Source organism: Bos mutus, chromosome 1 (genome assembly GCF_027580195.1).
Source record: "Bos mutus isolate GX-2022 chromosome 1, NWIPB_WYAK_1.1, whole genome shotgun sequence".
Classification (NCBI taxonomy): domain Eukaryota; kingdom Metazoa; phylum Chordata; class Mammalia; order Artiodactyla; family Bovidae; genus Bos; species Bos mutus.
In genome coordinates, this window is record NC_091617.1 from 67,187,013 (window position 1) to 67,207,305 (window position 20,293).

At 47.7% G+C, this 20,293-nt stretch overlaps 1 protein-coding gene across 2 annotated transcripts in view; it reads right to left on the minus strand.

Moving 5' to 3' along the window:
• Positions 1 to 20,293, minus strand: part of MYLK (myosin light chain kinase) — a 192,371-nt gene that overhangs the window by 104,680 nt on the left and 67,398 nt on the right. For both annotated transcript variants that reach the window (XM_005893405.3, XM_070370247.1), the window contains exons 6-10: positions 18,307 to 18,325; positions 17,110 to 17,645; positions 16,387 to 16,593; positions 10,715 to 10,849; positions 7,494 to 7,646 (exon numbers count right to left, since the gene is read on the minus strand). In XM_005893405.3, coding sequence (XP_005893467.2) covers positions 7,494 to 7,646; positions 10,715 to 10,849; positions 16,387 to 16,593; positions 17,110 to 17,645; positions 18,307 to 18,325 — 1,050 coding nt within the window. The remainder of the gene's footprint in view (positions 1 to 7,493; positions 7,647 to 10,714; positions 10,850 to 16,386; positions 16,594 to 17,109; positions 17,646 to 18,306; positions 18,326 to 20,293) is intronic.

Consider the following 20,293-nt stretch of genomic DNA (forward strand, 5'->3'; position numbering starts at 1 on the left):
CTGAAGACAGTCCCTAGTCATGAACTTAAACATAAAACTCTTGCTCTGGGGAAGCAAAAGTATCAAACAAATGACTTCTCAGAGACCCAGAGCAGCACAATGAGCATGTGGGCTGAGGCAACTGGAGGCCTAGAGGGGCTGCCTGTGAGCTGGCGTATTGTGGCTGCTGACCTGACGTCTGAGCATTGGTTTTCCTCATCTGTAGAATGGAGTTCATTCAAAAGTAGAGTGTGGAGTCGTTACAGGAATTAAACAAAACAAACTGGCTTTAACTGATTAGATCATTTATCAAAACAATGTTCCTCATTAAAAATGATAACTGATGGTCTCGTTTTAACACTTACAGGAACTTATATAATCCTAATTATAGGTTTTGAAAAGCTCTTATTTAGAGGAAGTTAAGCATCCACACAACAGGTGCTATTTGCTACTTTTCTCATTAATTCTCATACAATAACTAGTATATCATGCAGATGACATCACCCTTATGGCAGGAAGCAAAGAGGAACTAAAGAGCCTCTTGATGAAAGTGAAGAGCAGAGCGAAAAAGTTGGCTTAAAACCCAACATTCAGAAAACTAAGATCATGACATCAGTCCTATCCCTTCATGGCAAATAGATGGGGAAACAATTTAAACACTGACAGACTTTATTTTCTTGAGCTCCAAAATCACTGTAGATGGTGACTGCAGCCATGAAATTAAAAGACACTTGTTCCTTGGAAGCAAATCTATGACAAACCTAGACAGTGTATTAAAAAAGCAGAGACATTACTTTGCCGACAAAGGCCTAGATAGTCAAAGCTATGGTTTTTTCAGTAGTCATATATGGATGTGAGAGCTGGACCATAAAGAAGGCTGAGCGCTGAAGAATTGATGCTTTTGAATTGTGGTGTTGGAGAAGACTCTTGAGAGTCCCTTGGACTGCAAGATCAAATCAATCAATCCTAAAGGAAATCAATCTTAAATATTCATTGGAAGGACTGATGCTGAAACTGAAGCTCCAATACTTTAGTCACACTGACGCTGAAACTGAAGTTCCAATACTTTGGCCACCTGATGCAAAGAGCTGACTCATTAGAAAAGACTCTGATGCTGGGAAAGACTGAAGGCAGGAGGAGAAAGCAGTGACAGAGAATGAGATGGTTGGATGGCATTACCTACTCAATGGATATGTGTTTGAGCAAGCTCTGGGAGATGGTGAAGGACAGGAAAGCCTGGTGTGCTGCAGTTCATGAGGTTGTAAAGAGTCGGATACAACTGAGCGACTGAACAACCACAACAACTGGTATAAACTTGCTCATCAAAACTGGAGACATGAGCAAGGCCTTGGGCTTTCTTGGGCTTGAAAATTAAGAAGCCCCTACAGCTTTGTTATGGTGCTGGTGTGGATCCAAGTGTCTTCTTTTGTACTGCAATCATTCCCCTGTTCTTCCCTTCTGAATCCTTCCTCACTTTACAAGGGTTTAGCAAGAAAAACACTTCCGAGTTTCTCCTTAGACACTTTCTCTTGGAAGTTTTTTCCACCTGTCAACTTTTACCAGCTAAATTACCACTCTCTAAAGTGCCCCATGTTTATGGACTGAATTCACATTAAATGTACATGAGTAGTTTGCCTTGAAAATGGCCCTTAGAAGGTTCCCAGCTCATTCAAAACTTGTGTCAGATTAAAATAAAAAATTAAGGATGTCACCTTTAAGTGTTTAAACAGATGATGACACCAATATGAAACAGACAGAATTCTCTACCATCTAAAGAGCTTCCCAGGGCTCCCCCTAAGAGGGAGCACTGCCTGTCACAGTTTTCACTAAGTCCTGCCGTCAGAGCCTCAGGCCCTGTCTGTCAGCAGTTTCCTTGCTCTGACACCACATCCCTGGATCCACAGGTTGTCACCAAAAAAAAATGGACATGGAAGGGCCCTCCCCTACTTCCTACATCCCCTGCCCCCACACCTCTCAGGTGTGCAGACACATGGACCTCCTGAAGATGCAGTTAGGGAGAGGGAAAATTATTGCCTTCATCTCTGAGCTACTAAAGATTTTCCTTAAGTTTTGAAATTGAAATATTTTGTTTAGTCATAAAAATGCAAAATATCTTTCCAACAGTAAATCCAATTCACTCCACACACTTTTATACTATTCACCCTGTTACACTATGGACATTCAGTGAATCACCAGTGAAAGACAGCTCTGGAAGCGCAACCCTCCCTCCTTCCTTGATATGGTGCTCAAAATCCAGCAGCGTCCAGGGGTCTCAGTCCGGCCTCCTCCTTTTCCTAAACTCCAGGACTGTTGACTCAAGGGCTCATCAGGGTTACCTTTGCCCAGCCGCTCCCCATTGGCAGGGCATTTACATACAGTGCAAATCCCTCTCCAGGGATGTCTGTGAACACTCTCCCAAAAAAAGTCTGTCTAACTAAATAAACCAACTTGGAGAGTCAGCAAATGGTCTACTTGTTGGGCATGAAAAGAAAGCCTTTCCTCCATAGCCGTGCCCTCTCTTTTGGTTTTCCTTCTCCCCACTGATTTCTCTAGACCCTAAGAAGCAAATGTGAAGAAGTAGAAAGGAAAAGAATGAAAGGAAACAACGACATATGACCTCCCTCCCCCTCCCAAAGAATCTCTGACCAGTAATGATAGGGTTGCCAGATGGGAAGTGGGACTATATTACAACCACAGCCTTCTTAGTGCCTTAGGAGTTATAATCAAACTCTAAACGCAGAGGCAAACCATCCAAACCAGCCCATGTGTCCTCTGGAGGCACTTCTGGAAACCACACTCTCCACCACACTGTCAAAGCACGGATCGCATTTTGCCATTAGGAACACAAAACCGTAATTCTGGATGGCATTCCTGACCGAGGACTCCAAGTAAAAAAATGCTACAGATGGCCTGCAGTGACTGTAGAAGGAGGCTGTGGTGTGACACGCTCAGTGGCTGTGCAGCATGAGTTTAGCTGTCCAATATCATGTGGGATCTTCCCAGCCCAGGGATCAAATCATGTCTCCTGCATTGGCATGCAGGTTCTTTACCACCAGCCCCCAGAACTTTCTTTTTTAGTACATTTAAGAGGCTGTCAGTGCTTAAAGCAAGGGGCTTTCCAGGTGGTGCAGTGGTAAAGAATCCCTTTGCCAGTGCTGGAGATGCAAGAGATGAAAGTTCGATCCCTGGGCTGGGAAGATCCCCTGGAGAAGGAAATGGCAACCCACTTCAGTATTCTTGCCTGGAAAATTCCAAGGACAGAGGAGCCTGGTGGGCTACAGTCCACAGATTCATAAAGAGTTGGACACGACTAAACACACACACACACACACACACAGAGTGTTCCAAGCTGCCCCGCAGAGGGCTTGTCACTAATCTGAAAGCCAGCTGGGCTCTTACTGATGCTTTCACTGTCCAGAGAATGGCTGATTCCCTGGTGCCCATTACTTTCATTAGAGGCTCTTTATCAAAACAAACACTCTAGTAAATATGGTTATTACATTTCATTTTTTATTTTAGAAATCAGGGTTTTTAAAAATTTAACTTATCTACATTTTATGTCCTTTGGTGCTTTAAGAGCCCAGCAGGCCTTCACTTAAATAAACAAACCATTAGGCTGAGACACTCTGTCTAAATGGGCACATTAGCAGGTTAATAAATCTATAGTCACTTAAGAATTTTAGCCTTGACAAAGATACTCCAAGGTGAGAGAAATTAAAAAGATTCTAGTCTAAGGAAGCCCCCGCACCAATGACCAGTGCATACACACTGAAATATTTACTCTCCTCTCATCTTCCTGGGTTCTGCAGGAATTTAGATTAATCATCCTTTAGGCTCTATCCTGGGTCAGGAGGGAAGATTTTCATGGCCTGGTTAACTACTGGGGACTGTTTCCTAGTACGGGAGGAGGAAAGCAGGAATATTTGTTGGGGGGACGTTTGAGAGCTAGCGTGTAGGTTTGCTGAGCACCTCCTTGAGCCCTGAGCCACCAGGCAAGAGAGGAGGTGGAGGGAATGCCCCCTGCACTACCACAGAGACTCACCCACCTCCATTTTTCCTTCATCCATTCACTGAACACATGTTCACACAGTAGGACATGTGCTACATGCAATAATGAGACATGGTCCCTGCCTGCAGGGAGCTAACAGGTTAGCAAAAAAGGCAGTTGAACAGGCATTTAGAGGAAATTTCATGTTAGGACAAAACGCTTTCTCCCCTCATTGCCCTTCTAGAGACTTGCATGATGTACTCCTGCCTCTCTTGGTGAACCTAACCTCTACCACTTGCCCCTATCCCACTCCCTTGGCTGCAGCCTCACTGGCCCTTGAATAGGCTGCTCTTGTTCCCAACTCAGAGCCTTTGCACTTGCTGTACCACCTGCCTGGAGCAGTCTTTTTTCCAGTTCATGAGGTCTCCCCTCAAATGTCACCTTTCCCAAGAGGTCTCCTCTAGCACGCACCTAAGAAAGGATCCCTTCCACCGCCTCTCTATTTCCATTTTCTTAATAGCACTTGTCAATACTGGATTAAGCGAGCTCTGGACCATCCATCAGAATGTAAAAGGCAGGAAGACAGGACCTGTTTTCTGTTTATGGCAGCTTCCCCAGAACAATGTTTAGGACCAAGGAGGTGCTCAGGAAAAATTTGCTTGTAAATAAGTACTGTGATAAGAGAGGTACAGCAGTTAAGAGAAGTGACATTTGTGGGAAGAAGTTAGTCAGATTTGGGGAGGAGGGGGTTACAGAGGAGAGAACAGAGCAGGGAAAAGAGGGTGCAGAAGGTCCATCAGAATGCTGAGTGAGCAACTTCTCGATGCTGCCAAAACCTTGGCAAAAGGCTAAAGCGGTGAGAAAAAGCACCACGTCTGGCCTTTAGCTGGATCTGCTAAACTCTCCTCCAGCAAAAGTTGCCCTAGAACCCCTCCTCCCTGGAAACAAGAACAGCGGAGGGAGAGGTATTGATGAATGGCACCCTCTTGTGGCCAAAATTCCCTGAACAGGGTGCTCAGACTATGGCTTTAGTGTCTGGACCAACACTGGCTTTCTCTAATTCTGACTCTCCTTTCCTTTTACCAAAACCAACCAGACAGACAGAAAAACAACCACCCAGTGCAGCAGAGTTGATCCTTTGGTAACACCGCTCCTTAGACTTGCCATTTGGAAAGAGTTCGTCTTGCTTAAAGGCTGGGACTCCTGAGCACGTCCCACGTCACTAGCGCAGGACGCAGCAGCCTAGTGGCAGGACTTACAGCCAGGGAGCCTGGTCCACACTCCAGCTGTGGCCTGTGGCCACACAGAGGGGACAGAAAGGCCAGGTCTGGGCAGCTGAGGGAGAGGCCGGGACAGTGGTCGGCACTGCATGGGACAAATGCCTCCACTACGGTCATCTCCCACCCTCTGAGCCACCACAGAGACTGCAGCCAAACAAGCTGCCAATAAAGTAAGAAAAACTCCATGGCTGAGGCCAGTGTGGGACGTGGACCAGAGCCCCCCGGGTGCCCTGGGCATGGAGCCAGGGGTGTCACTGTGCCAGGCTCAGCCTCCCCGATCCTGTGCAGACAGCCCAGCGCTGCGGCCGGAGCGTGGCCACGTCTTACAGCCTCCTTCACCATTTATGGTAGTTGAGCCTCTGTTTGGCCTTCACAGGCCAGTCAAACCCCACACTGGGCGGGGGGGCTAGAGGGATGTCCTGCTCACACAGGGCTGTTTTCAGAGCAGATCCAAACAGCTCTGGCAGAGTCCTTGACAGGACCTCTCTGTTTCTGCTTTGAAACATGCTCGGATGGGCAACCATCCAGGTCCCACTCCTCCCACAGACCTAGGGGGCGAGGAGGATGGCCCCAGAGTCTTCTTGCCCCTCTTCTGGGGACCCCCACCTCCACTGGGACTGTTAGCTCAGTGGGGTCCCTCTAATCCAATCTAAACACAGGCAGCCCAGGACAGGCTCTGGATCAGCAGGGCCCTTGGCTGAAGCCAGCCAGCGGGGCTCAGACCACACAAGCATCATGCACCTCTCTGACCCTCTCCACCACTACCACTTTGGGGTAGGCCTCTTGGACCTCCAAGGAGAGCCCAGGGGTGGGGGAAGGTGGGAGCAGCAACTCTGGCCTGGATCCAAGATTTCCCCAGACCCCTCAATCAGCCATGAGTGAGATCCGTGAGGAAAGAACAGATGGACTGTAAACTAGAATGAGGCTGACAAGCTCCTGGGGCCACAGTCAGGCAGGGATGCGAGGGCCTCCTGGGAAGAGGCAGAGCCAGTCCCCAGGTGGTGACTCCATGTCAGGCACTCGGGAGGAATCACAGAGAAATCAGAGAGGCTGGAGAGCGTGTCTCCGTCCTAGGCAGACAGGCTGTCAGTGCCATTCCTTTACCCCTCGGGGGTGACACTGCCTAGCCCCTGGGGTGAGGGTCATCCCCAGTCTGGGGCCAGGGGACTTGCCCTCTGGAAAAGGACAGGGAGTGAGCAGGGGCTTGGAGATCTGGGTTCCAAAGGCCAGTGTGGCTCACGAGGCAAGTGACGTTGACTTCTTGAGACCTCCAGGCCCTTCTGTGAAAGACAGGAAGAGCGCTGCCCCCTCCAACCCGGCTTCTGGGGTTTTTGAGAATCGAGAAAATACAGGTGAGGTGACAGTATCTAGTGAGGTAACCAACATATGATTTTCCCTCCCCATTTTCAGCGAAACCACCTCTAAGGCCCCCTGGAAGGCTGCTGCTCAGATACAAGAAGACTCTCCCCAAGAGGCTGAGCCTGGGGGAACAGAGCCAGATGGCGTGTCTCCTACTGAGCTGCTGGCAAAGCAGGGCACGCCACACCCGGTCTAAGCACTCAGTCCCCAGTCACTGTGGGACCTGGGGGCCCGGGCCCAGCTGAGGGTGGGGAATCAGGCTTACCTGAACACCCTGCCCAAGAAGACCTTCTCCAGCTCTGTCACCATGCCCACCAATGCCACAGCCCAGATAGCTGTCTTGAGTCTGTGGCTCCCCCCCCGGGACTTCTGGGACTAAACATTTGGCACTGATCAATGCATGATGACCATGCTAATCAGATTGCTGGACACCAGGCTGCTGAGGTGCAAGAGCAAGCCTGGGTGGCAGGGAGGGAGGGCAGAAGGAAGCAGGGGACAAATGGGCTCTCTGGAAGCCTCAGTACCGGCACCTGTTACCTGGTGTCCCCGCATCCCCCAGTGCATGAGGGGTCGTTTGTGAGAGCTTGAGTCCTACAGGAGCTCGTCCTCTCTCAGTGGGTGTGGTTTTCTGCCTATCAGACTGGAAGCCTCTAGAACCAAGGGTGTCTTTGCCTCTTTCCCCTGCATCTTCCCTCAGCCACAGTGGGGTGGGGGTGGAGGACTGGGCTTGCACATCCGTCTCCGGTGGCAGACCCTGGACACTGTGAGCTCCTGGAGGCCATTGCCTCCACCTGCCTGCCTTCAGGTGCGGTGCCCTTTCTCCAAAGCAGATGTGTTGGCAGGAAAGGTGTTTCTGCCAACACAGAGGGCTGCCCAGAGGCTCCTACCCTGGACAGTGACGCGGGCGCTGCAGGACACCTGCCCCACGGTGTTCTCAGCCAGACAGGTGTAGGTGCCATCATCCTCTGGGAGGGTGTCCTGGATGTGGAGCTCGGCCACGCCAGCCTCGCAGGTGGAGTGGGCATACTGGATGGGCTGTCCTGGGGAGAGAAGCACAGGAGGGCTCAGGCCAGGGAGCAGCTGGCAGAGGGGTGGGAGTCCTGTCCTCAGCAGGGTGGCTGCTGTCATGACGCTGGGGTTCCCCACACTTGCTCAGGCCCACTGAGGGTTCATGATGTGTTAGGACCACCCCCAGCCAGCTGGACAGAGGCTCAAGGGGGAGAGAAAGAGGCAGGAGCCAGGGAGGTGAAGGAGAAGGGGTGATTGTGAGGGTGGAGGAACAAGACTGGGGCTGGTAGGACTTGGAGGAGAGATTCTAGAGGCATTTAGAATACAAGCAGGAAAGGGACAGAGTTCTGTGCATTCTGTTTAAATAAATAGTCCCCAGATACACATCCTAGACTTCACATTATTCTGAGCCTGGAAAGAATCTCACAGGGTCACCTGGCCCACAGCCCAGCCTCAGGCAGAATGGACCTCACCCAGACTGCACATGAGGCTCCCAGCTCTTTTTAGATGTTTCCAGAAACAATGAGCCTATTTCCCACTGCAGATATTTATCGGAAGCGATTCTTCGCCCTCAACCTAATGCTGCAATGAGTTGCATTTTAGGATTCACAGAAAAGATAAAGACAGGGGATTAAAAAAACAACTCTGGCCCCTTCGTCCAAGAGTCCCTTGCATGAGAGGCCCTTTATTCAGGTCCCATAAAGTCCTACATGGAGACAGAAGTGTGTGCCATGAAATTCAGTGGTTTCCTTAATGTTATACGTTCCCAGGATTTTATTATCTCGGGATGTGAGTTTTCATTTCCAGGAAAAAAGAAAATTTCATTACTGAAGGTCCTGGCCTTAGAGCAGGAATGTGTCCATTCACCATATAGGAAGCAGCTATCAGATCCTTCCCGTCAGCCCCAGGGTCCTGGTTTGCACTTCGTAAAACAGGGGTGGGCAGCGGGAGAGGGAGAAAGGGCAGAAGGAGGTCTTCTCTGCACGATGCAATGTTTTCTTCTGCTCATAGCAACACTCATATCTCCAAGACAGAGACTGCCAAGCCAGCCACAGGGCCAGAGGGAAGAGATTCCGCTGGCCCGATGCACTTCACAGAGGTGGGGCTGGGGGCTGGGAGACCCAAGGGGCCAGGATCCTGCTACTGTCAGGACTGAACACTGCTCTGTGTGTGTGCGTGTGTGTGTCCCTAAAAGCTCTTGTTTCTTGAGAATGCCAGTATATTCCCCAACTGCCAGCAAAATGCCTCTGCTGTCGAAATCTGTACTGGCAAGCTGTTTGAGAGCTCCCCTTTTACTGGAGCATAGCTCATTTTGACTCCTCAAGCATGGGGTGCAACGGTGGCCCCAGAAAGGAGTTGTTGGCTCAGGGCACTCAGAATTGGGTGACACAGCTCCAACACTGGTAAAACCAGAGTTGGCGGCCAAGGGTCCCCGACTTGTGCATGATCGCCCTCTAGTGGGATCAGTGTGAAAATACCACGATTCAAGAGGAAGAAGTTGGGTTGTCTTTCAGTCTGGAGAAGCGTAAATCAGAGGTCAACAAACTCCTACTCCTAGGCCACATCCCACTTGAAGCCTGTTTTTGTACAGTCTGAAAGTAAAGGATAGTTTTTACATATTTTAAATGTTGGGAAAAAATCAAGGGAGGGATATTTCATGACGTGTGTGAAAATTATATGAATTCACATTTGTGTCTATAAATAAGTTTTATTGCGTTCATTTACATATGGTCTCTGGCTGTGTTTTGTGCCATGACAGCAGAATTGAGTAGTTGTGACAGAGACTGTGTGGCGTGCAAAGCTGGACACATTTACCATCTGGCCCTTTATAGACAACGTTTCTTGACGCCTGGCCTGGACCCTGAGCCAAGCGGGAGGGAAACGCTCTTGTTCAGATCTGTTCCTAGCCTTTAACATCCATGCTGTGTTCCAGCTGCAAGGAGGCCACCTCTGTGCCGACAGTTGTGGGATCCAACAGGAGCTCTGTCAGTAGTAAGGGGTGGAGGAGGAGACCCCCATTCTCACCTCTCTGCCCAAGAAGTCCACAGATAGGGAGACACCAAGGCCACTTCCTACGCTGACTAAAGATCATTTCTAGCAAAGCCTGAGCAAACCATACTGACGAGGCAGGTTCATGACAACATGGCAACAGTGCAGAGATGCCCGGGGACTATTTGGTGCACGGGTGATGGGCTGCCGACCCCTTAAAGCGTTCATTCCATCAGCTGCGAGAGCTGGTAGAGACCCTAAACCTCTGTTCCAATCCATCTCCACACCAATAAAGAGGTTGATGCCCAGGGCAGTAAAGTGGGGCATCCAGGGTCACCCAACCACTCAATACAGAGGAGGACAAGGGCAGGCGCCCTTTCAGCCTCCCCTAAGGTCCCCCAAAAGCAGAGCAATTCAACTTCATCAATTTTATGGACTATTTCAGTTCTAGTGATAGAGTTCTCCCATATACACTTTTGGAATTTAAAGGCTTTTTTCTTTAAAACAAAAAGAGAGAGAGAGAGAGAGAAGGGTAATAATATGTAATAATTATTTTTTTGTCCAAAGGACTTTACTTGGCAAAAAGAAAGTTGAGAAAGTCCTATGTTTCCATAGGACTATACTGTTAAAAAGGATTACTGGTCTATGAACCCCTAAATCACCTGCCACTAAATAAAAGGCAAGATCCTATGAGCAACTGCTAGTGTGGTTCATTAATTTGTGGGGTTTTTTGTTCACTTATTGACTCAACAAATATTTACTGAGAGCCTACTTGTGAGCCTGGCTGTATGAAAAGAAGCTAAATTGCTTGTGCACCTATGTGCCAGGCATCTCATCAACTGTTGTATATAAGGAATCTAATTTGACTTTCACAATCAGCACCCTGAAAGGTAGGTGGCCTCATTCTTGTAGATGAGGAGCTCAAGGCTCAGAGAGGGGTAAAACTTGCCCGGTGTCCCCAGCCAGGCATTGGCAGACTCCCAGGTCCCATGCTCGCTCTATACTCCATGCTTCTTTCTCATGCATAAATAATTCAGAGTGATATATGGGGAAGCTAAGCAGGAATTCAGGCAAGGCCAAAGGCTCGGGGGGCTGGAGCAGGGGGTCTCACCATTGAGCAGCCAAGTGATTCGAGGCAATGGGGTCCCCTGCACTGAACATCGCAGCACAAAGTCCTGACCCTCAACGACGGTGCAGTCCTTCAGGGCACTGGAGAATGATGGGGCCACCTCCATCACGGCTGGCTCTGTGAGGGCAAAGGACAGACAGGCCGTCTCAGATGACCACCAGCCCAGGCTGCGGATTGACCACAGCCAGCCACCTCACTGCTCTGGGCACCCAGGGCTTGCTTTCTCAGTGGCCTGGCTTTGCCTCACCCATCATCACACAGGGAAGCAGGCAGTACCACCATGTGGAGACTTGGAGCCTGAAGCAGGGTGACTGCAGGGTCTTTTTCATCATCACAAGACACTCCATGTCTGGAAGTACTCAGGACCGGGCCAGCCTCTTCTCCAGGACGCGGGTCCCTCCTGTCTTGTCTGGACTTTCACTGTCCTGGAGCATCCACCGAGCTCCTTCATCCCCTTATCTTGGTCTTATTCTACTTTCTCCTGTCTTATATTGTTGTTGAAGTGTCCCATCAGACCCTGCACACTTTTTTTTTTTAATTTTAAAAATCCTTGGCTGAAATGTTTCATTAGATTGAAAACATGGATAAAATAGATTTTTTTAAGGAAAACATAAATCACCTAAACTGACTCAAAAAACAATTTATAGGGACATCCCTGGCAGTCCAGTGGTTAAGACTTTGCCTTCCAATGCAGAAGGTGTGGGCTTGATCCCTGTTTGGAGAGCTAAGACCCCACATGCCTTGTGACCAAACACCCAAAACATAAAACAGAAGCAATACTGTAACAAACTCAATAAAAACTTTTAGAAATGGTCCACATATTTTAAAAGTATTAAAAAAAAACAGAAAAAAATCCCCCAAAATGTATTTATACATTAGAAGTATTCTGTTATGGTTTACTCAAAAGATACAAGGATGAACACTAAAATATTGTATGTAACAAAAAGACCCTGAACACTCTTGTGAATATCTTTTTACTTGGAAAGACCACATGCCCACTGGTGAGGACATTTCAATTTTAAATTATTATAGTTATTTTTTTTTCAAGTCCAAGACAGGATCAAGTGACAAGGACTTATGTGAGTTCTAGTTTTCTAATCTAGACCAGTAGTTCAGAAGCACTGGGGGCCTCAATCCCCCACATTTTCATTGAGAACCACTGAGCTGAACTCTACAGAAGACTTCTACATAGGTGAGTTGGAGAACGTTTTGCTTGGGGGCCATAATTAAGAGCAATGGGGATAGAAAACCTTTTCTACAACAACCAGAACATGCTGCAGAAGAGTCCAGGTGGCTGATTTAAGGCAACTGGATTTTGTGATGAGACGATAGCCCAGTGGTACTCTTCAGAGAAGCTATTCAATACAGTGATGAGGGGAAAACTCTATTATATTGAGAGTACAAAGGTTTTAGGGCAAAAACTAATATTCGAGGGCTTACTAGGTACTTTTCCAGAGGTGACAGTGACAATGCCACGAGACTGCTATCTTTAGCTCGTTTTACAGATGAAGTTAATAATTTCCCACAGTCAAGCCCAGTGGTGAAGCAAGGCTTCACACCCAATTCTCTGACTCTACATCCACACCTCCTCCTCTAGCCCAGGGGGACCCTAAAAGGAAAGCAGGCAGTGGGAACACAGCTACAGTCAGAATGTGGCGCATCTGAATGGACAGGTACAGGGTGAAGAGATGCCAGCTTACCTAGGCAAGTGAGGGTAGACACCACCTCCGCCCCTTTGCTCCCAGGAGGCCTCGACTTCCCTCATTAGAGAAATCCCCTTAGCAGGCACTGCAGACAACATGGGCTTTTGTGTCAGACCAATATGGTTTAGAAATATGCATTTTTTTTTTTTTTACAAGGCATGGGACCTTGAGCAAGTCGCTTAACCTCACTACAGCTCAGTATTCTCATTTGGAATATGGGTGTAACTGTGATTATCTCTTAAGATTGTTGAGATTACCAAATGAAGTCATGCAAGTAAAGTCTTGAGCATAAAGCCTGACTCATTCCACAGGCTTTCAGGGCGGTGTTAGCTCTTATCATCAGATGGAAGCTGGGCACAGAGAGACTGGACTAGCAGCAAGTTTTGGGGTAAAAGAAGTAGAAAACTTGGGAACGTAAGGGGCAGTGAGGCAGAGGGAAGATTTTCTTTTCCTTTTTAGATGAGGTGAGACCAGATCATGCCTGTAGGGAGGAGAAAGGGGTCTCTAGATAAGGAGAGGGGGAGAGACTGAAGAAATGGTGGGAAGGTCAATCATTATTAGACCTGATTTCTTGTGGGCCTGGGAAGGATGGAAGAAGTCTTGGTAAGGGAAGCAGGCAGCTTTTCTGCAGTGATAGGAAGAAAGAGAAAGAGGTGTTAGATGCCTGCATCTTGGTGAAGCCTTCTGGAGACTTCAGAACAGCCAAGCAGAAAGGCAGGCAAGCCAGACTTCAGGGATGGAGGACTTAGGACTCCCATTAAGTTCTCCACCAGACAAGGAGCAAGAGCCCTGGCAAAGTACTCAACATCAGCTTTCTCAGAACTCTGGAAATTAACCAAACACTTGCAGCATTCTGAGGAACTTCCATTCTAAAACGATCATGCAGCTGAATCTTGGTAAGAACAGCAAGCTTTGTGGCATGCCCAGTTTCTACCCTCTCCCTCAGCTCTGTGATGGCTTAAAATCAACATTGTCTTCCACTCCCAATTTGTGTAGGTACAGGCTCAATGCATAGTTTCCATTTAATAATAATAGCTAATGCTCCAACCAAAGCCTGTTGTTTTTTTAACCTTTGGTGGCCATGATGCCAAGTGAGTCCCCCACCCTAACACATAGCCCCGAAAGATGAAGGTCAGGTTTCCTGACCTGGGACCTCTGCCTACAGGCACTTCCACCTCCAAATGAATGGGCAATATTCCTTGCAAAGGAATTCACAAATGTAGTAAAATTCCCAATTAAGAAGCAAGTCAATAGTACACAGTGAAAAACAAGACTATCTCTCACCCTTTCCTACAGACCCCTACTTTCTCTTCCTAAAGGAAATTGGGGGCCTCCCCAGAAATGTTTATGTACATACAAGCATCAGTTTGCTTTGTGTACATAGATTTTCCCCCCTTTACCGCAAGCAGCATATGATACACACGATCCTCTCTGTGCTTGGCTCATCCCCACTTGGACAGGTCTCACCACCAGAGTCTACAGGTCAGGCCCATTTGTTCCACTGGCTGCACGGCATCCTACTGTGTGAATGAACTAGGTTCTTTTTTTTTGAAACATTTATTATAACAAATTTCAAACACACACAACAGTAGACAGAAACATACAAAAGTTGTCTAGTGAATCATCATATACTTGTTTTTCAACTTTCATAATGGCCAGTCTCACTTCATTCATACCCTACACCAAGTCTCAACACACATGGATTCTGATATGATCAGAAATTCTATCATTTCACTAGTAAGTAACTCAACTTATATATCTAATGTATGCAGACTTTGAAAAAAAAACCACAGATTCCATCATCACATCTTAAAAATAGCACTAATTCCTTTATATTGAATATCTTATCAATGCTCAAATTTTCCTGATTTTCTTATAAAAAATTTTTTAAGGTATCTCAATCAGGATCCATGCAAAGTCCAGGTATTGTGATTATTGGTGTCTCCTGTGTCTTTTCAGTTAAGTTTCTTACAGGCTGTCCCTTCTTTCCTTTTTGTTTGCAACTTACTTGCTGAAAAAGTAAGTGAAGGTTATTTGTCTCATAAGTTTTCCAACAGCCTGAAATGTGCTGGCTCTACCCTTGCGGTTTACTAATTTCCTCAACAGTAGGACATTGGCTCTAGGGTCCCTAAATAGCATTTAAAGTAGGGGGAAATCTCACAGAGAGATAGGTGGGTGCAACATCTATTTCTGCTTTATTGATTATGCCAAAGCCTTTGACTGTGTGGATCACAATAAACTGTGGAAAATTCTGAAAGAGATGGGAATACCAGACCACCTGACCTGCCTCTTGAGAAACCTGTATGCAGGTCAGGAAGCAACAGTTAGAACTGGACATGGAACAACAGACTGGTTCCAAATAGGAAAAGAAGTACGTCAAGGCTATATATTGTCACCCTGCTTATTTAACTTATATGCAGAGTACATCATGAGAAACGCTGGGCTGGAAGAAGCACAAGCTGGAATCAAGATTGCCAGGAGAAATATCAATAACCTCAGATATGCAGATAACACCACCCTTATGGCAGAAAGTGAAGAGGAACTAAAAAGCCTCTTGATGAAAGTGAAAGTAGAGAGTGAAAAAGTTGGCTTAAAACTCAATATTCAGAAAACTAAGATCATGGCATCTAGTCCCATCACTTCATGGGACATAGATGGGGAAACAGTGGAAACAGTGTCAGACTTTATTTTTTTGGGCTCCAAAATCACTGCAGATTGTGATTGCAGCCATGAAATTAAAAGACACTTACTCCTTGGAAGGAAAGTTATGACCAACCTAGATAGCATATTAAAAAGCAGAGACATTACTTTGCCAACAAAGGTCCATCTAGTCAAGGCTATGGTTTTTCCAGTGGTCATGTATGGATGTGAGAGTTGGACTATAAAGAAAGCTGAGCACTGAAGAATTGATGCTTTTGAACTGTGGTGTTGGAGAAGACTCTTGAGAGTCCCTTGGACTGCAAGGATATCCAACCAGTCCATCCTGAAGGAGATCAGTCCTGGGTGTTCATTGGAAGGACTGATGCTGAAGCTGAAACTCCAATACTTTGGCCACCTCATGTGAAGAGTTGACTCATTGGAAAAGACCCTGATGCTGGGAGGGATTGGGGGCGGGAGGACAAGGGGACGATAGAGGATGAGATGGCTGGATGGCATCACCGACTCGATGGACATGAGTTTGGGTGAACTCCGGGAGTTGGTGATGGACAGCATGGCCTGGCATGCTGCAGTCCATGGGGTCGCAAAGAGTCAGACACGACTGAGCAACTGAACTGAACTGAAGACTATTGAAAACAGTTTTGTTACAGTAGGAAAAAACTGGAAACAGTCAAAGCAATCTAAATGGAAACAACAATAAGGCCATGGCTAGACATCATTTTAGGAAATATATAGTCATTACAAAGCGTGTTTTCAAACGACATAATAAGTATAGAAAGAATACTGAAAAATGCCTATGGAACATTAACAAATTAGAATAGCAACCAGTTTACAAACAGCATAATGCCAAATTTATTTTTAAAAATTAAAAAAACGCTTATTTCCGAGCGATACGATTGCACATTGTTTAAATTCCTCACACTGCACATGCACTACTTTTATAAACAGATACTACAATGAGCAGAAGAGAGGGGCACCCACATCACCTCATGTCACTCTAAGTGTGTCTGTCTGGCTCAAAGTGCGCCCTCAGACAGGCACCTGAGGAACTAGAAAAAGGTAGCTCACAGCTGGGCTGGGCCTGTCTATTCTGAGGTGATCTGCTGTGAATTCCCATCAGGAATCACTCCCTTGGAGCAATGCCTTTGACCTTAGCCAGTAGGCAGGAATGGTTTCTCTTGGGTGGTACCCCCTGGGCAGGGGACTGCAGGAGATGACATCACTGCCATGTGTGAAGCACCCCATGAAGGTCCTCCCACAGAGAAGCCAGGGGACCCTGAGGGATGTACTCACTTTTCACCAGGAGGGTCCAGCGACAGGACACCTGGCCTCGGACATTGGTGGCTGTGCAACTGTAGCTCCCGCTGTCCCGGGCCCGGGCTCTCCACAGGCAGAGGTAATGGGTCCCCCCAGCTTCGTAAACCTCGATGCTGCCCTCCTGACTCCTCACGGGGACACCGTCCAGGAACCAGGTCACTTCAGGTTTTGGGATCCCTGAAACTACATGGCCAGGTGAAGGACGTGAGGCCCCCAAGAGTGCTTGTGGGGTGGAGTGGGTGATGAAGGGACTGAGCCTGAGGGCGGGCTCAGCTGGTATGCCACTGCCCTCTGGCTGGGATCTACTCGCTTACCCTCCCCCTCCTCCCCAAGACAGAGGCTGGGGCCCTTTGGGAGGAGAGTGCCAAGTGACACACCAGGCCTCCAGACCAGCCAGAGCCTGCAGAAGGGGACCCTGGGGTTTGTTCCTGGTGGCCATGGTGGTGACAGGTTTCCCATGGTGGGGGCTAAAAATCAGGGTTCGGGGTCAGTGCTCTCTTCAACCATGAACAATGGGCCACTGCAGGGAGCATCTCCTGAGGGGAGACCCCTATCAAGTGCTTCGCCGGGGTGGGGGACTCTAGTCCAAGGTGATGGTGGATACAGGAGGCTCCGACCACTGAGCTGAAGGAAGGGAGTGGCCCCCCCGCCCGAGGGGCTACCATATGCATACCAGAGACCTCAGGCCGCTCTACTCACCCTCGCATCTGAACTCGACTGGCTCATCTTCACTGACCTCCTGGCTCTGGGGCTTGTTCTCAAATTTGGGAAACGTGGTGTCCCTCTGGCTCTCCATGGGGACCTTCCTGGTAGCAACCTTGCCCATGGTGTCCCGGCTTCCCAGGCCTGACCGCCTGGTGGAGAGGGTGTCTGGAGGGGACGCAGCTGGCCCCTCCATCTCTTCTCTGGAAGGAGAGGGCGTGCCTGGGACTGGCGCTCTGGGCTCCAGCTGGACTTTTGCTGCCTGCAGGGTGATGGTGCTGGAGGTCTTTTGCAGGACGGGGGCCCTCTGGCCCTTTCTGGGGGAGTTCCCCAGTGGTTCCAGCTCAGATTCCCTGGGGGGTTGAGGCTGGCTCCCTGTGGCCCAGGTCGGGGAGCCGCCTCGCTGGGTGCTGGGGTGGTTCTTACTCTCGGCAGCAGCATCCAGGCCATCCGGTTTGGACCCCTGAGTGACTCCATTGGTCACTTCCTTCCTGATGTCCGTACCGGCCACCTTTGTTCCTCTCATGAGTGACCTGTTTGGTGGTGAGGGATGGATGGTGGGGCAGAAGAAGAAGAAGAGAACAATCATCTAGTTACTCATCACAAGCACGGGCTCCAGGAATTATGAAAGCCCACTAATTAGGACAGAGTAAGAGAGAAAGGAAAAGGAGACGACAGAGGATGAGATGGCTGGATGGCATCACTGACTCGATGGACATGAGTTTGAGTGAACTCCGGGAGTTGGTGATGGACAGGGAGGCCTGGCCTGCTGCAATTCATGGGGTCGCAAAGAGTCGGACACGACTGAGCGACTGAGCTGAATTGAACTGAAGAGCGAAAGTCTTTCTCTGCAGTTGGCTCAGTTTCCAGCCAGAAAACAAGCAGGTGGATTCTGGCCTTGAACATGGAGGGCATGCTTGCAGAGCAGTGCCCTTCCTAATGATGGCTAACTAGTAAAGATACTGAGCAGGGCCTTCAAGAGTCTCAATACTGATGGCAAGCCTGGCCCAGAACCTAGGCAGCAAATTACAATAGAAAATGAAACATTCCAAATAAAACAACGCCCCTCAAACAGGCGGTTCTCCCCACTATATGATGACTCAGAAATTTAGGGCATTTCTTGATTACAATCCCTCTTTTCTATAACAGGGCATTTCGAGATGGACCGATGACAGTCACAAAGCCTACACATACCTATTGGAATTGTCCAAACCTGGAAAAAGAGAGAAGGTAGAAAGACGGTTAGTGGAATGTTGTATACACCAGGAGCAGGAAGTGATAAAACAAGAATCTCTCACTTATGACAGAGTTTGGCTTCCTAAGCGCTCACCTTCCTCTGTGGCCCTCCGCCCCCTCTCCTTTCAGCTCCCCTGGTCCTGAACTTCTGGGTTAATCTGATAAACTCCTCCGAGCCCTGCAGACACTCTTAAGTTACCAGCGCTGCCCTGGGCCTTTGCTATGTACAGCCTCTGCTGCCCCACCCTGGGCACAGTAGCTTCCTGTTCTCTAGCCCAAAGAAGGAAACAAAAACCACTGGAGAGACAAACAAAAATAAACACCTACCCAAAACTTCAAACCCACATGGTTCCACTTGCATGTGGCCCTCTAAAGAACCCCTTAAGGTAATAATTTTTGACAAATACCTGCTTCATTTTAAAACGTACAGAAAAAGTGTAATTTTATTCAGTTCTTCAAAGAAAAAAACGTACTATTACTAGATATATTTTTCTACCACATTATTTTTAAAAAATGTTTTATGGAAAATTGCAAAATGTACAATAGTACTGAGAAGAATATGGCAAACACTGAAAGCCAACACCCCGGTGAGGCAAATAGCAACATTTTGCCAATCTTATCTATATCTCTCTGTTTTGTTTTTGAGGGACTTTTTCTGGGAGTATTTTCAAACACATCCCAGGAAACACACCATTCTGGCATTAATTGCATCAGAAGGGATCAGTTCTTTAATTCAGTGCTGGGGAGAGTAGAGGAGGGAGACTAAAACGGTAGGATCCTGAGACCGTAGTGAGTTGTGAAGCCAAAGCCTATGGTCAGAAAAAGGGTTTTTTCCCCTTAATGAAGTAGAAGAGAAGAGAAAATGCCAGCACGTATTGTATATAATACTCAGGATTGTTTCATGAAACTGGTTTTAGTAATATATGTGTATATGTATTTGTATATGTATATGTTTTTATATATCGCTTCCCTGGTGGCTCAGATGATAAAGAATCCGTCTGCAATGTGGGAAACTTGGGTTAGATTCCTGGGTTGGGAAGATCCCCTGGAGGAGGCCATGGCAACCCACTCCAGTATTCTTGCCTGGAGAATGCCCAAGGACAGAGGAGCCTGGCAGGTTACAGTCCATGGGGTCACAAAGAGTTGGACATGACTGAGCAACTAGGCATACACACACACACACACACACACACACACACACACATCCTGGGTTGCAATGTAAAATAAATTTGTTTCTGTGGGTAGTAAAAATACTTGGGCCAAAAACATGAAGAGAGCAAGGAGGGATACTTTCTGAGGAAGGAAGGAGATGGAGAAGAGGAAAGTCATACAAGAGATAAGGGTAAGAAAGGAAGAATAGAAAGTGAGGGTTGTCTTACTCCCTGATCCATAAATACCAACCCACTTAAGGTTCCCACTCAAATGGAGTGACCTCAGTCGTCCTCTCTGTCCACACATCCCAGTTTCCCCAGGCTGGACTTGGCAGAACCAAGGGGAATGGAATGGGGAATCATACACAGAGAGATTTCAAGAGAAGAGCTAATTGGGGCTGATGACTGTAGCAAGGAAGAGACAGGGGCCAAAGCTGGTCTGAAATGCTCAGTCCTGTGAGAAGGGAAGAGTTAAGTTGAGGGAGCACCTGATCTGAAGGACGCTGAGATAAATTTTAGGCTGGGTAAATACGAGGTGATGGGAAGACACTAGCAATGTGCACTCTTCCAAAAGGCAATTAGAAATGTAAATAAAAAAGGAGTCTGAGCAAGAAGGAAAAACTGAACCCAGATGTGCAGACACGGGTGAAGTATCTTCCTCCTTCGCTGCATCTGTGCTACTCGCCCACCCATTCTTCTGATTCAAGATGCTGACCTGGGGATGGATACCTGAGTACATAAGTGTGACACATGTAACACACAGATGTGTAATGAACAAGCAGCTCCTTCTAGGT